The sequence below is a fragment of the Catharus ustulatus genome, chromosome 1 (assembly GCF_009819885.2).
Source record: "Catharus ustulatus isolate bCatUst1 chromosome 1, bCatUst1.pri.v2, whole genome shotgun sequence".
Lineage (NCBI taxonomy): Eukaryota > Metazoa > Chordata > Aves > Passeriformes > Turdidae > Catharus > Catharus ustulatus.
In genome coordinates, this window is record NC_046221.1 from 164,027,394 (window position 1) to 164,040,303 (window position 12,910).

Consider the following 12,910-nt stretch of genomic DNA (forward strand, 5'->3'; position numbering starts at 1 on the left):
CTCACTCCCAAAGGATTTAATTCCTAAAATTTCCAATTTTTCCTGGAAATTTTTCCTGGGAATTTTTCCTGGGAATTTTGTTTTTTTTTTTTTTTTCCTGGGAATTTTTTTTTTCCTGGAAATTCCCATTTTTCCCAGAAATTCTGGCTTTTCCCAAGATTTTTTCCTTGGAATTCTTTATTTTCCTGTGAATTTTTCCTGAGAATTCTGATTTTTCCTGGGAATTCCAGTTTTTCCTGAAAATTTAGGTTTTTCCAGGAATTTCATTTTTTCCTGGGAATTCCGGTTTTTTCTCAGGAATTCCCATTTTTCCCAGGAATTTTTTTCCCAGTAATTCCCATTTTTCCCAGGAATTTTTTTCCAGGAATTCCCATTTTCCCCAGGATTTTTTCCCAGTAATTCCCATTTTTCCCAGGAATTTTTCCCAGGAATTCCCATTTTTCCCAGGAATTTTTTTCCCAGTAATTCCCATTTTTCCCAGGAATTTTTTCCCAGTAATTCCCATTTTTCCCAGGAATTTTTCCCAGGTTTTTCCCAGGAATTTTTCCCCAGGAATTCCCATTTTTCCCAGGAATTTTTTCCAGGAATTCCCATTTTTCCCAGGAATTTTTTCCCAGGAATTCCCATTTTTCCCAGGAATTTTTCCCAGGTTTTTCCCAGGAATTTTTCCCAGCAATTCCCATTTTTTTCAGGAATTTTTCCCAGGAATTCCCATTTTTCCCAGGAATTTTTCCCAGGTTTTTCCCGGGAATTTTCCCTGGAAAATTCCATTTTTCCCAGGATTTTTTTCCCAGCAATTCCCATTTTTCCCAGGAATTTTTTCCCAGGAATTCCCATTTTTCCCAGGATTTTTTTCCAGGAATTCCCATTTTTCCCAGGAATTTTTCCAAGGTTTTTCCCAGGAATTTTCCCTGGAAAATTCAATTTTTCCCAGGATTTTTTTCCCAGGAATTCCCATTTTTCCCAGGAATTTTTTTCCCAGGAATTCCCATTTTCCCCAGGATTTTTTTCCCAGTAATTCCCAATTTCCCCAGGAATTTTTTCCCAGTAATTCCCATTTTCCCCAGGATTTTTTCCCAGGAATTCCCATTTTTCCCAGAATTTTTTTCCCAGTAATTCCCATTTTCCCCAGGATTTTTTCCCAGGAATTCCCATTTTTCCCAGGATTTTTTCCCAGCAATTCCCATTTTTCCCAGGAATTCCCATTTTCCCCAGGAATTTTTTTCCAGGAATTCCCATTTTCCCCAGGAATTTTTCCCAGGTTTTTCCCAGGAATTTTTCCCAGCAATTCCCATTTTTCCCAGGAATTTTTCCCAGGAATTCCCATTTTTCCCAGGAATTTTTCCCAAGAATTCCCATTTTCCCCAGGATTTCTTTTCCCTAGTAATTCCCATTTTTCCCAGGAATTTTTCCCAGGAATTTCCATTTTCCCCAGGAATTTTTTCCAGAAATTCCCATTTTCCCCAGGATTTTTTTCCCAGGAATTCCAATTTTTCCCAGGAATTCTTTTCCCAGTAATTCCCATTTTTCCCAAGAATTTTTCCCAGGTTTTCCCCAGGAATTTTTCCCAGTAATTCCCATTTTTCCCAGGAATTTTTCCCAGTAATTCCCATTTTCCCCAGGATTTTTTTCCCCAGTAATTCCCATTTTTCCCAGGAATTTTTCCCCAGTAATTCCCATTTTCCCCAGGAATTTTTTCCCAGGAATTCCCATTTTTCCCAGGATTTTTTTTCCCCAGTAATTCCCATTTTTCTCAGGATTTTTTTTCCCAGGAATTCCAGGTTTTTCCTGGGAATTTTCCCTGGGAATTCCCATTTTTCTCAGGAATTTTTCCCAGTAATTCCCATTTTCCCCAGGATTTTTTTCCCAGTAATTCCCATTTTTCCCAGGAATTTTTCCCAGTAATTCCCATTTTTCCCAGGATTTTTTTCCCAGTAATTCCCATTTTTCCCAGGAATTTTTCCCAGTAATTCCCATTTTTCCCAGGATTTTTTTCCAGGAATTCCCATTTTTCCCAGGAATTTTTCCCAGGTTTTTCCCAGGAATTTTTCCCAGTAATTCCCATTTTTCCTAGAATTCTTTTCCCAGTAATTCCCATTTTTCTCAGGAATTTTTCCCAGTAATTCCCATTTTTCCCAGGAATTTTGCCCAGTAATTCCCATTTTTCCCAGGAATTTTTCCCAGGAATTCCCATTTTCCCCAGGAATTTTTTTCCCAGTAATTCCCATTTTTCCCAGGATTTTTTTCCAGTAATTCCCATTTTTCCCAGAAATTTTTTCCAGGAATTCCCATTTTTCTCAGGAATTTTTCCCAGGAATTCCCATTTTCCCCAGGAATTTTTCCCAGAAATTCCTATTTTTCCCAGGAATTTTTTTCCCAGTAATTCCCATTTTTCCCAGGAATTTTTCCCAGGAATTCCCATTTTCCCAGGAATTTTTCCCAGTAATTCCCATTTTTCCCAGGAATTTTTCCCAGGAATTCCCATTTTTCTCAGGAATTTTTCCCAGGAATTCCCATTTTTCCCAGGAATTTTGCCCAGTAATTCCCATTTTTCCCAGGAATTTTTCCCAGGAATTCCCATTTTCCCCAGGAATTTTTTTCCCAGTAATTCCCATTTTCCCCAGGAATTTTTTTCCCAGTAATTCCCATTTTTCCCAGGATTTTTTTCCAGTAATTCCCATTTTTCCCAGGAATTTTTCCCAGGAATTCCCATTTTTCTCAGGAATTTTTCCCAGGAATTCCCATTTTCCCCAGGAATTTTTCCCAGAAATTCCTATTTTTCCCAGGAATTTTTTTCCCAGTAATTCCCATTTTTCCCAGGATTTTTTTCCCAGGAATTCCCATTTTTCCCAGGAATTTTTTCCAGGTTTTTCCCAGGATTTTTTTTCCCAGGAATTCCCATTTTCCCCAGGAATTTTTTTCCCAGCAATTCCCATTTTTCCCAGGAATTTTTCCCAGGAATTCCCATTTCCCCCAGGATTTTTGTTCCCAGTAATTCCCATTTTCCCCTGGATTTTTTTTCCCAGTAATTCCCATTTTCCCCAGGAATTTTTCCCAGGTTTTTCCCAGGAATTTTTCCCAGTAATTCCCATTTTTCCCAGGAATTTTTCCCAGGTTTTTCCCGGGAATTTTCCCTGGAAAATTCCATTTTTCCCCGCAGGTTTTGTGGCCGTTCCTGCTGGAATTCCTGATCCCAGCCCAGTTCAGCCCCGCCCTGACCCCGCTGTGCCGGAGCCTGACGTTCCTGGCCGGAAAAATCCGGGAAGAGGAACCAGAAAATGAAGCCTGGAGTCGATCAGAGCAGTGTGGTAAATCCCAAAAATGGTCCCAAAAAGTCTGGAAAAAATAAAAAAAAAATTCTCCCAAAAAATTCAAAAATCCTAAAAAATTTCCCCAAAACATATTTAAAAAAAAAAACTAAATCAAAAAAAAAATCCCCTAAAAATTCCCAAAACAATCCAGCCCCGCAAAAAATCCCCCTCAAAAATTATCAAAAAATCTCTAAATAAATAAAAAAAAAATCCCAAAGAAATTTTAAAAAAATCCCCCACCAAAAAATCCCAAAATTTTTCCCCAAAATAGAAAAAAAGTTCCCCCAGAATCCCAAAAACACTCCCAAAAAAATAGCCCCAAAAAAATCCCCCCCAAAAAATTTTAAAATCCTAAAAAATTTTCCCAAAAAAAATATATATATAAAAAAAAACCCCAAAAAACCTCAAAAAAATCCCCCAAAAATCCCCCAAAAATTATTTAAAAATCCTCCCAAAGTAAAAAAAAAACCCTAAAATTTTTCCCCAAAATATATTAAAAAAAATCCCGCCCAAAAGTGATCTCAAAAAAAATCCCCAAAAAAATCCCCAAAAATAGTTTAAAAATAAAAAAACCCAAAACATATTAAAAAAAAAAAAACCAAAATCCAAAAAAGATCCTCCAAAAATCCCCAAAAAATTCCCCCTCAAAAATTCTCAAAAAATCCCAAAAGAAATCCCAAAAAATTCCCAAAAAACTAAAAAAAAAAATTCCCCAAAAAATAAAAAATAAAATAAATTTTCCCCAAAATTTAAAAAAATCCCCACTAAATCCAAAAAACACTCCCAAAAAAATCGCCCCAAAAAATCCCCCCCAAAAAATTTTAAAATCCTAAAAAATTTTCCCAAAAAAAATATATATATAAAAAAAAACCCCAAAAAACCTCAAAAAAATCCCCCAAAAATCCCCAAATAATTATTTAAAAATCCTCCCAAAGTAAAAAAAAAAACCCTAAAATTTTCCCCAAAATATATTAAAAAAAAGTCCCGCCCAAAAGTGATCTCAAAAAAAATCCCCAAAAAAATCCCCAAAAATAGTTTAAAAATAAAAAACCCCAAAACATATTAAAAAAAAAAAAACAAAATCCAAAAAAGATCCCCCAAAAATCCCCAAAAAATTCCCCCTCAAAAATTCTCAAAAAATCCCAAAAGAAATCCCAAAAAATTCCCAAAAAATTTAAAAAAAAATTCCCCAAAAAATAAAAAATAAAATAAATTTTCCCCAAAATATAAAAAAAAATCCCCCCAAAATCCCAAAAATAGTCACAAAAAATCACCCCATAAAAATCCCCAAAAAACAATTTTAAAAATCCTAAAAAATTTTCCCAAAATATATATATTAAAAAAACAAAATCCCCAGAAAACTAAAAAAAATCTCCCAAAAATCCCCAAAAAAATCCCCCAAAAAATCCCCAAAAATAATTTTAAAAATCCTAAAAAATTTCCACAAAATATATTTTTTAAAAAACCTAAAATCTCCCAAAAACCTGAAAAATATCCCCCAAAAATCCCCAGAAAATCCCAAAAAAATCCCCCCAAAATAATTTTAAAAATCCTAAAAGATTTCCCCACATATATTAATTAAAAAACCCTAAATCCCCCAAAAAAATCTCAAAAAAATCCCCAAAAATATCCCCTCAAAAACCTCAGAAAAATCCCAGAAAAATTAAAAACAATTTTAAAAAATCCACAAAAAAAAAAATCCCCCCCAAAGTCCCCCCAAAATAGGAAAAAATATTCCCTGAAAAACTTACAGAAAAAATCAATTAAAAATCCCACAAAAATGCTCCACAAAATCTCAAAAGAAATCCTAAAAAAATCCCCCAAAAATAAAAAAATCCCAAAAAACCCCCAAAAATCCAGAAAAATCCCCCAAAAAATTCCCCAAAAATCCCAAATAAATCCTCCCCAAAATCTCAAAAAACCCCCCAAAAAATTCCAAAATAATAAAAAAAAATCTTCCCAAAAAACCCTGCAAAAATCAAAAAAAATCCCCCCAAAATTTTTAAAAATCCCCAAAAATATCCTAGAAAATCTCAAGAAAATCCCAGAAAAACAGAAAAAAAACCAAAATAATCCCCAATTTTCCCAAGAAATTCCCCCCCAAAAAAACCCTCAAAAAAATCCTTCCGAAAATCCTCAAAATCCCAACAAAATCCTTAAAAAATCTCCAAAAATCCCCAAAATCCCCCAAATAATTCCCAAAAAGATCCCAAAAAAATCCCCAAAAAATTCCTCTGGAATTCAGGATCAGAGTTGGGAATTTCCCAGGAATTTTTTTTTTTTTTCCCATTTTTTTTTTCTTTTCCCAGGAAATCTTCCTTCTCCTCAAGCCCTGACTGCCAGGCTCTTGGTGAGTTGGGGATTTTCCAGGAATTTTCCAGGAATTTTCCCCCCCTTTTCCCCCTTTTTTTATTTCCCCCTTTCCCATTTTCTCATTTTCTCATTTTCCCCGTTTTGCCACTTCTCCCATTTTCCCATTTTCTCATTTTTCCCATTTTCCCACTTTTCCCATTTTCCCATTTTCGCATTTTTCTTATTTTTTCCACTTTTCCCATTTTCCCACATTCCCACATTTCCCATTTTCCCCTTTTCCCCCTTTTCCCATTTTCTCATTTTCTTATTTTTCCCATTTTCCCACTTTTCCCATTTTCCCACATTTCCTTTTTCCCCATTTTCCCATTTTCCCACATTCCCACATTTCCGCTTTTCCCATTTTCCCATTTTCCCACTTTTCCCATTTTCCTTTTTCCCCATTTTCCCACATTCCCATTTTCCCACATTCCCACTTTTCCACTTCTCCACTTTTCCCACTTTTCCTTTTTCCCCCTTTTCCCATTTTCCCATTTTCCCATTTTCCCACTTTTCCTTTTCCCCCCTTTTCCCATTTTCCCATTTTCCCCCTTTTCCCATTTTCTCATTTTCTCATTTTTCCCATTTTCCCACTTTTCCCATTTTCCCACATTTCCGCTTTTCCCATTTTCCCACTTTTCCTTTTTCCCCATTTTCCCATTTTCCCACATTCCCACTTTTCCCATTTTCCCCATTTTCCCATATTCCCCATTTTCTCATTTTTCCCATTTTTCCACTTTTCCTTTTCCCCCCTTTTCCCATTTTCTCATTTTTTCCTACTTTTCCCACTTTTCCCATTTTCCCATTTTTCCACATTTCCACTTTTCCCCATTTTCCCGTTTTCCCCATTTTCCCATTTTCCCCATTTCTCCCATTTCTCCCATTTTCCCACATTCCCACATTTCCCATTTTCCTATTTTCCCACTTTTCCCATTTTCCCATTTTCTCATTTTTCTTATTTTCCCCCATTTCCCATATTCCCCATTCTCCCATTTTCCCACATTCCCACATTTCCACTTTTCCCATATTCCCCATTTTCCCACTTTTCCTTTTTCCCACTTTTCCCATTTCCCCACATTCCCACATTTCGTTTTCCCACCTTTTCCCCCTTTTCCCATTTTCCCATTTTCCCATTTTCTCATTTTTCCCATTTTCCCACATTTCCACTTTTCCCCATTTTCCCATTTTCCCATTTCCCATTTCCCCCATTTTCCCATTTTCCCACATTCCCACTTTTCCACTTCTCCACTTTTCCCACTTTTCCTTTTTCCCCCTTTTCCCATTTTCCCATTTTCCTATTTTCCCATTTTCCCCCTTTTCCCATTTTCTCATTTTCTTATTTTTTCCATTTTCCCACTTTTCCCATTTTCCCATATTCCCCCATTTTCCCATTTCCCTTCCCCCCTTTACCCATTTCCCCATTTCCCCCATTTCCCATTTTCTCATTTTCTTATTTTTCCAATTTTCCCATTTCCCCACTTTTCCCATTTTCCCCATTTCCCATTTTTCCCCATTTCCCAAATTTTTTCCCATTTTCCCATTTTTCCAGGCCGTTTCCTCTCAGCCTTTCCTCGGCAGCGGCCGCGGCGCCGCCGCCCTGCGCCTGCTCGGGGCCCTGCGCATCCATCCCCACCTGGAAAACCGCTGGGAGAAGGAAATCCCACAGCTCCTGGAGCACCTGGAAGGTTCTGGAAAAAGAAATGGGATTGTGGGATTATGGGATTATGGGATTATGGGATTGTGGGATTATGGGGTTATGGGGTTGTGGGAAATGGGATAATTGGAAAACCGCTGGGAGAAGGAAATCCCAAAGCTCCTGGAACACCTGGAAGGTTCTGGAAAAAGAAATGGGATTGTGGGATCGTGGGATTATGGGATTGTGGGATTGTGGGATTATGGGATTATGGGATTATGGGATTGTGGGATTATGGGGTTATGGGAAATGGGATTATTGGAAAACCACTGGGATAAGGAAATCCCAAAGCTCCTGGAGCACCTGGAAGGTTCTGGAAAAAGAAATGGGATTATGGGATCTTGGGGAAATGGGATTGTGGGATTATGGGGTTATGGGATCGTGGGGAAATGGGATTATGAGGTTATGGGATTATGAGGTTGTGGGATTATGGGATAATGGGATCATGGGATTATGGGATTGGTGGATTAAGGCGTTGTGGGATTATGGGATTATGGGAAATGGGATTATTGGAAAACGTAGAAAACCGCTGGGAGAAGGAAATCCCAAAGCTCCTGGAACACCTGGAAGGTTCTGGAAAAAGAAATGGGATTGTGGGATTATGGGATTATGGGATTATGGGATTGTGGGATTGTGGGATTATGGGATTATGGGGTTATGGGAAATGGGATTATTGGAAAACCGCTGGGAGAAGGAAATCCCAAAGCTCCTGGAACACCTGGAAGGTTCTGGAAAAAGAAATGGGATTGTGGGATCGTGGGATTATGGGATTATGGGACTATGGGATTGTGGGATCGTGGGATTATGGGATCGTGGGATTATGGGGTAATGGGAAATGGGATTATTGGAAAACCGCTGGGAGAAGGAAATCCCACAACTCCTGGAGCACCTGGAAGGTTCTGGAAAAAGAAATGGGATTGTGGGATTGTGGGATTGTGGGATTATGGGGTTATGGGAAATGGGATTATTGGAAAACCGCTGGGAGAAGGAAATCCCAAAGCTCCTGGAGCACCTGGAAGGTTCTGGAAAAAGAAATGGGGTTGTGGGATTGGGGGGTTATGGGATTGTGGGATTATGGGATTGTGGGATTATGGGGTTATGGGAAATGGGATTATGGGAAATGGGATTATTGGAAAACCGCTGGGAGAAGGAAATCCCAAAGCTCCTGGAGCACCTGGAAGGTTCTGGAAAAAGAAATGGGATCGTGGGATCGTGGGATTGTGGGATTATTGGATTGTAGGATTATGGGATTATGGGATTATGGGATTGTGGGATTATGGGATTATGGGATAATGAAATTATGGGGTCATAGGATTGTGGGATTGTGGAATTATGGGATTATGGGAAGTGTGATTATGGGATTATGGGATTATGAGATTGTGGGATTATGGGATTATGGTAAGTGGGATTATGGGATAATGGGATAATGGGATAAATAGATAATGGGATAAATAGATAATGGGATTAGTGGGATTATGTGATCGTGGGATTATGAGGTTATGGGATTATGGGATTTTGGGATAATTAAATTATAAAAATCTTGGATTATGGTATTATAGTAAATGGGATTATGGGATTATGAGGTTATGGGATTGTGGGACTAGTGGGATTATGGGATTATGAGGTTATGGGATTATGGGATTATGTGGCTATGGGATTATGGATGTATGGAATTATGTGGTTATGAGATTATGGGATTATGAGTTTGTGGGATTATGGGATTATAAAATTATGGGATCATGGAATTAAAGTATTATGGGATTATGGTGTGTGATTGTGGGATTACGAGGTTATAGGATTGTGGGATTATGGGATTATGGGATTGTGGGGTAATGGGGTTATAGGATTGTGGGATTATGATATTATTATGTTATGGGATTATGGGATTATGTGGTTATGGGATTAGGGGATTGTGGGATGACAGGATTCTGGGGTACTGGGATTATGGGATTATGATGTTATCAGATTAAAGGTTATGGGATTGTGGAATTACAGTATTATGGGATTATGGGGAAATGTGGTTGTGGGAATAGGGGATAATGTAAATATGGGATTATGGGATGATGGGATTAAGTAATTACGGGAAATGGGATTATGGGATTATGGATTTATGGGAAAATGGAATTATGGGATTGTAGGATTCTGGGGGAAATGGGATTATGGCTTTGTGGAATTATGGTTTTGTGGGATAATGTGATTACAGGAAAATTGGATTATTGGAAATTGTTGTATGGGATTATGGGATTGTGGGGAAATGGGATTATTGGCAATGGGGATCCATGGGATTTATGGGAAAATAGGATAATGAAATAAGGGGATTATGGGATTACAAAATAATAGGATTATGAGATTTGTGGGATAATGGGATTAGGGAAATTGGGAAATGGGATTTATGGGATGAGATCCATGGGATAACAGGGTAATGGAAAAATGGGAAAATGGGATTATGGGAAAATGAGATCCATGGGATAATGGGATTATGGGAAAATGGGATCCATGTGATCCATGGGATAATGGGATTATGGGATTAATGGGAATGATGGGAAAATGGAAAAATGGGATAATGGGGTTAAGGGGAAATAGGATGGAATGGGGAAATGGGATTTATGGGATTATGGAATTTCTGGGATGGGATCCATGGGATTATGGGAAAATGGGAAAATGAGATAACAGCAAAATGGGATGGAATTTATGGGAAAATGGGATTTATGGGATTTATGGGATTTATGGGATAATAGGATAATGGGATAGAATTCCAAGATCCCATAAAAATTCCATGAAGTCATTCCCAACCCATGGGCATTCCCAGATGATCCCATTCCATGGGGCAGCTCCTGCTCTCCTGGGATATTCCAGAGACCCTGGAATTCCATCCCCAAATCCCAATATTCCATGGGAAGCCATTCCCTGCCTCTTGTCCCACAAAAAACTCCTGGAAAAAGCTCTGGAATTCTGGAATTCCAGCTCATTCCCAAATCCCTCTGATCCAGCTTGTCCTGCTCCCACATTCCCAAATCTTTTTCCCTCAGGAATGTTCCCAAATCCACCCTTCCCCTTTCCAGAATTCCCAGATCCTTCAGCATTCCCAAAATTCCGATTTTTTTTCCGCAGAGAACACCGAGAATTCCCTGTGCCAGCAGGAATGGGAGGAGAAGTTGCTCCAGGTGTGGATCCCAGGAATGGTTTTCCCTGGATTTTGGAAAAGGAATTCCTGGAATGGAAAAGGGGCAGGAAAATCAAATCCCAGGAGATTTTTCCCATGGAATTGGGGTGGGAGGAGCTGGTCCTGATCCTTGGGAAGTGGGAGTGGAGCCAGGGGAAATCTGGGATTGGGATCCTGAAAGGAAAAGGGGCCAGGCTGAATTCCTTGGAATTTGGGATGGGCAACCAGAATTCCAAAGGGATTTGGGGTGGAAAATCAGAATTCCAGTGGGATTTGGGGTGGAAAACCAGAATTCCAAAGGAATTTGGGATGGGAAACCAGAATTCCAAAGAAATTTGGGATGGGAAACCAGAATTCCAAAAAAAACCCCAGAATTCCAAAGGGTCAGCAAAATTCCATGGGAAATTGGGTTGGGAAACCAGAATTCCAAAGGGATTTGGGATGGAAAACCAGAATTCCAAAAGGATTTGGGATGGGAAACCAGAATTCCAGAGGGTTGGCAGCATTCCTTGGAAATTTAGGATGGGAAACCAGAATTCCTTGGAAATTTGGGATGGAAAATCAGAATTCCAAAGGGATTTGGGATGAAAAACCAGAATTCCAAAGGGATTTGGGGCAGAAAACCTGAATTCCAAAAAAACCCCAGAATTCCAAAGGGTCAGCAACATTTTATGGAAAATTTGGGATGGAAAACCAGAATTCCAAAGGGATTTGTGGTGGGAAACCAGAATTCCAAAGGGTTGGCATCATTCCATGGAAAATTTGGGATGGGAAGGCAGAATTCCAAAGGGATTTGGGATGGAAAACCAGAATTCCAAAAGGTTGGCAGCATTCCTTGAAAATTTAAGATGAGAAACCAGAATTCCTTGGAAATTTGGGATGAAAAACCAGAATTCCAAAAGGGTCTGGGATGAAAAACCAGAATTCCAAAAAAAACCCAGCATTCCAAAGGGTCAACAACATTCCATGGAAAATTTGGGATGGAAAACCAGAATTCCAAAGGGATCTAGGGCGGAAAACCAGAATTCCAAGGGGTCTTTCCATGAGAATTCCCATGGAAAACCCAACATTCCAAAGTCCACGGAGCTCCAGGGGCTTGGGATTCCTGTTTGGAATTCCCAGAATTCCTCCAGCCCATTCCTTCTCCCAGTTTCTCCGGGAATCCCTGGAATCCATCCCGGACAAATCCTGGATTTGCCCCTTGGTGTCGGAGATGTTCCGGCAGCTCCGCGCCTCCGACGGCTCCCGGGCGGAAAAGGTGAGGATGGAAAAAATCCAGAATTTTTTTTTTTTAATTTTTTTTTTTCCCAGGTGGAATTCCCAAATTTTTAATATTTTTTTTCCCAGAATTTCCTCTACAGATCCATGGGGACGGCGCTGGGATCGTGTCCCAGTAAGGAACTGGTCCGGAAGCAGCTCCAGGAACTCCTGGAAAACGCTCGGTACCAGGACGAGGCGGAGCGGGAGGTGAGGAATCCGTGGAAAATTCTGGAATTTTGGGAAAATCCCAAGGAATTTTGGGAATTTTCCCCTCCTGGGAGAAGGGTGGAGTCGCTGATCCCAATGGGGTTTGGAATCTTTGGGAATTTGGGGGGTTGGGATTGGGATTTTCCCGATAGGGTTGGGGAATTCTGGGGAAATAATGGATAAAATCGTGGATAAAATCATGGAATTCCATGGAAATCCTGGATAAAATCCTGGAATTCTAGGGAACTTCAAGGAAAATACTGGAATTCCAAGGAATCTCTGTAAAATCCTGGATTTTTTTGGGATTCCTGACTGAAATCCTGGAATTTTGGGGAATCCCAACTAAAAATATGGAATTCCAAGGAATCTCTGTAAAATCCTGGAATTTTTTGGGATTCCTGACTAAAATCCTGGAATTTCTTGGGATTCCTGGCTTAAAATCCTGGAATTCTGTGGGACCATAACTAAAATAATGGAATTCTGTGGGAACCCTGACTAAAATTATAGAATTCCAAGGAATCTCTCTAAAATCCTGGAATTCCCTGGAATTCCTGGCTAAAATACTGGATTTCTGGGGAATCCAACTAAAATTATGGAATTCCATGGAATCTCTCTAAAATCCTGGAATTTTTTGGGATTCCTGACTAAAATCCTGGAATTCTGGGGAATCCCAGCTAAAATCTTGGAATTCCAAGGAACTTTTCTAGAATCCTGGAGTTCCAAGGAATCTCTCTAAAATCCTGGGATTTCTTGGGATTCCTGGCTAAAATCCTGGAATTCTGGGGAATCCCAACTAAAATCCTGGAATCTGGCTGGAATTTCTTGGAATTCCAGGGATGGAGAGGCCAAAATTCCCTAGAAATTCCATCCCAGCCTCTCCCAACCAGGAATTCCTTCCCAAAATCACGGAATTCCAACCTGGAATTG

General features: G+C 39.2%; 1 protein-coding gene across 1 annotated transcript in view; it reads left to right on the forward strand.

Annotated features, from left to right (window-relative positions):
- Window positions 1-12,910, forward strand: part of MROH1 (maestro heat like repeat family member 1) — a 122,919-nt gene that overhangs the window by 51,670 nt on the left and 58,339 nt on the right. The window contains exons 14-19 of the mRNA XM_033071687.2: window positions 3,161-3,308; window positions 5,621-5,661; window positions 7,210-7,345; window positions 10,465-10,517; window positions 11,667-11,774; window positions 11,864-11,983. Coding sequence (XP_032927578.1) covers window positions 3,161-3,308; window positions 5,621-5,661; window positions 7,210-7,345; window positions 10,465-10,517; window positions 11,667-11,774; window positions 11,864-11,983 — 606 coding nt within the window. The remainder of the gene's footprint in view (window positions 1-3,160; window positions 3,309-5,620; window positions 5,662-7,209; window positions 7,346-10,464; window positions 10,518-11,666; window positions 11,775-11,863; window positions 11,984-12,910) is intronic.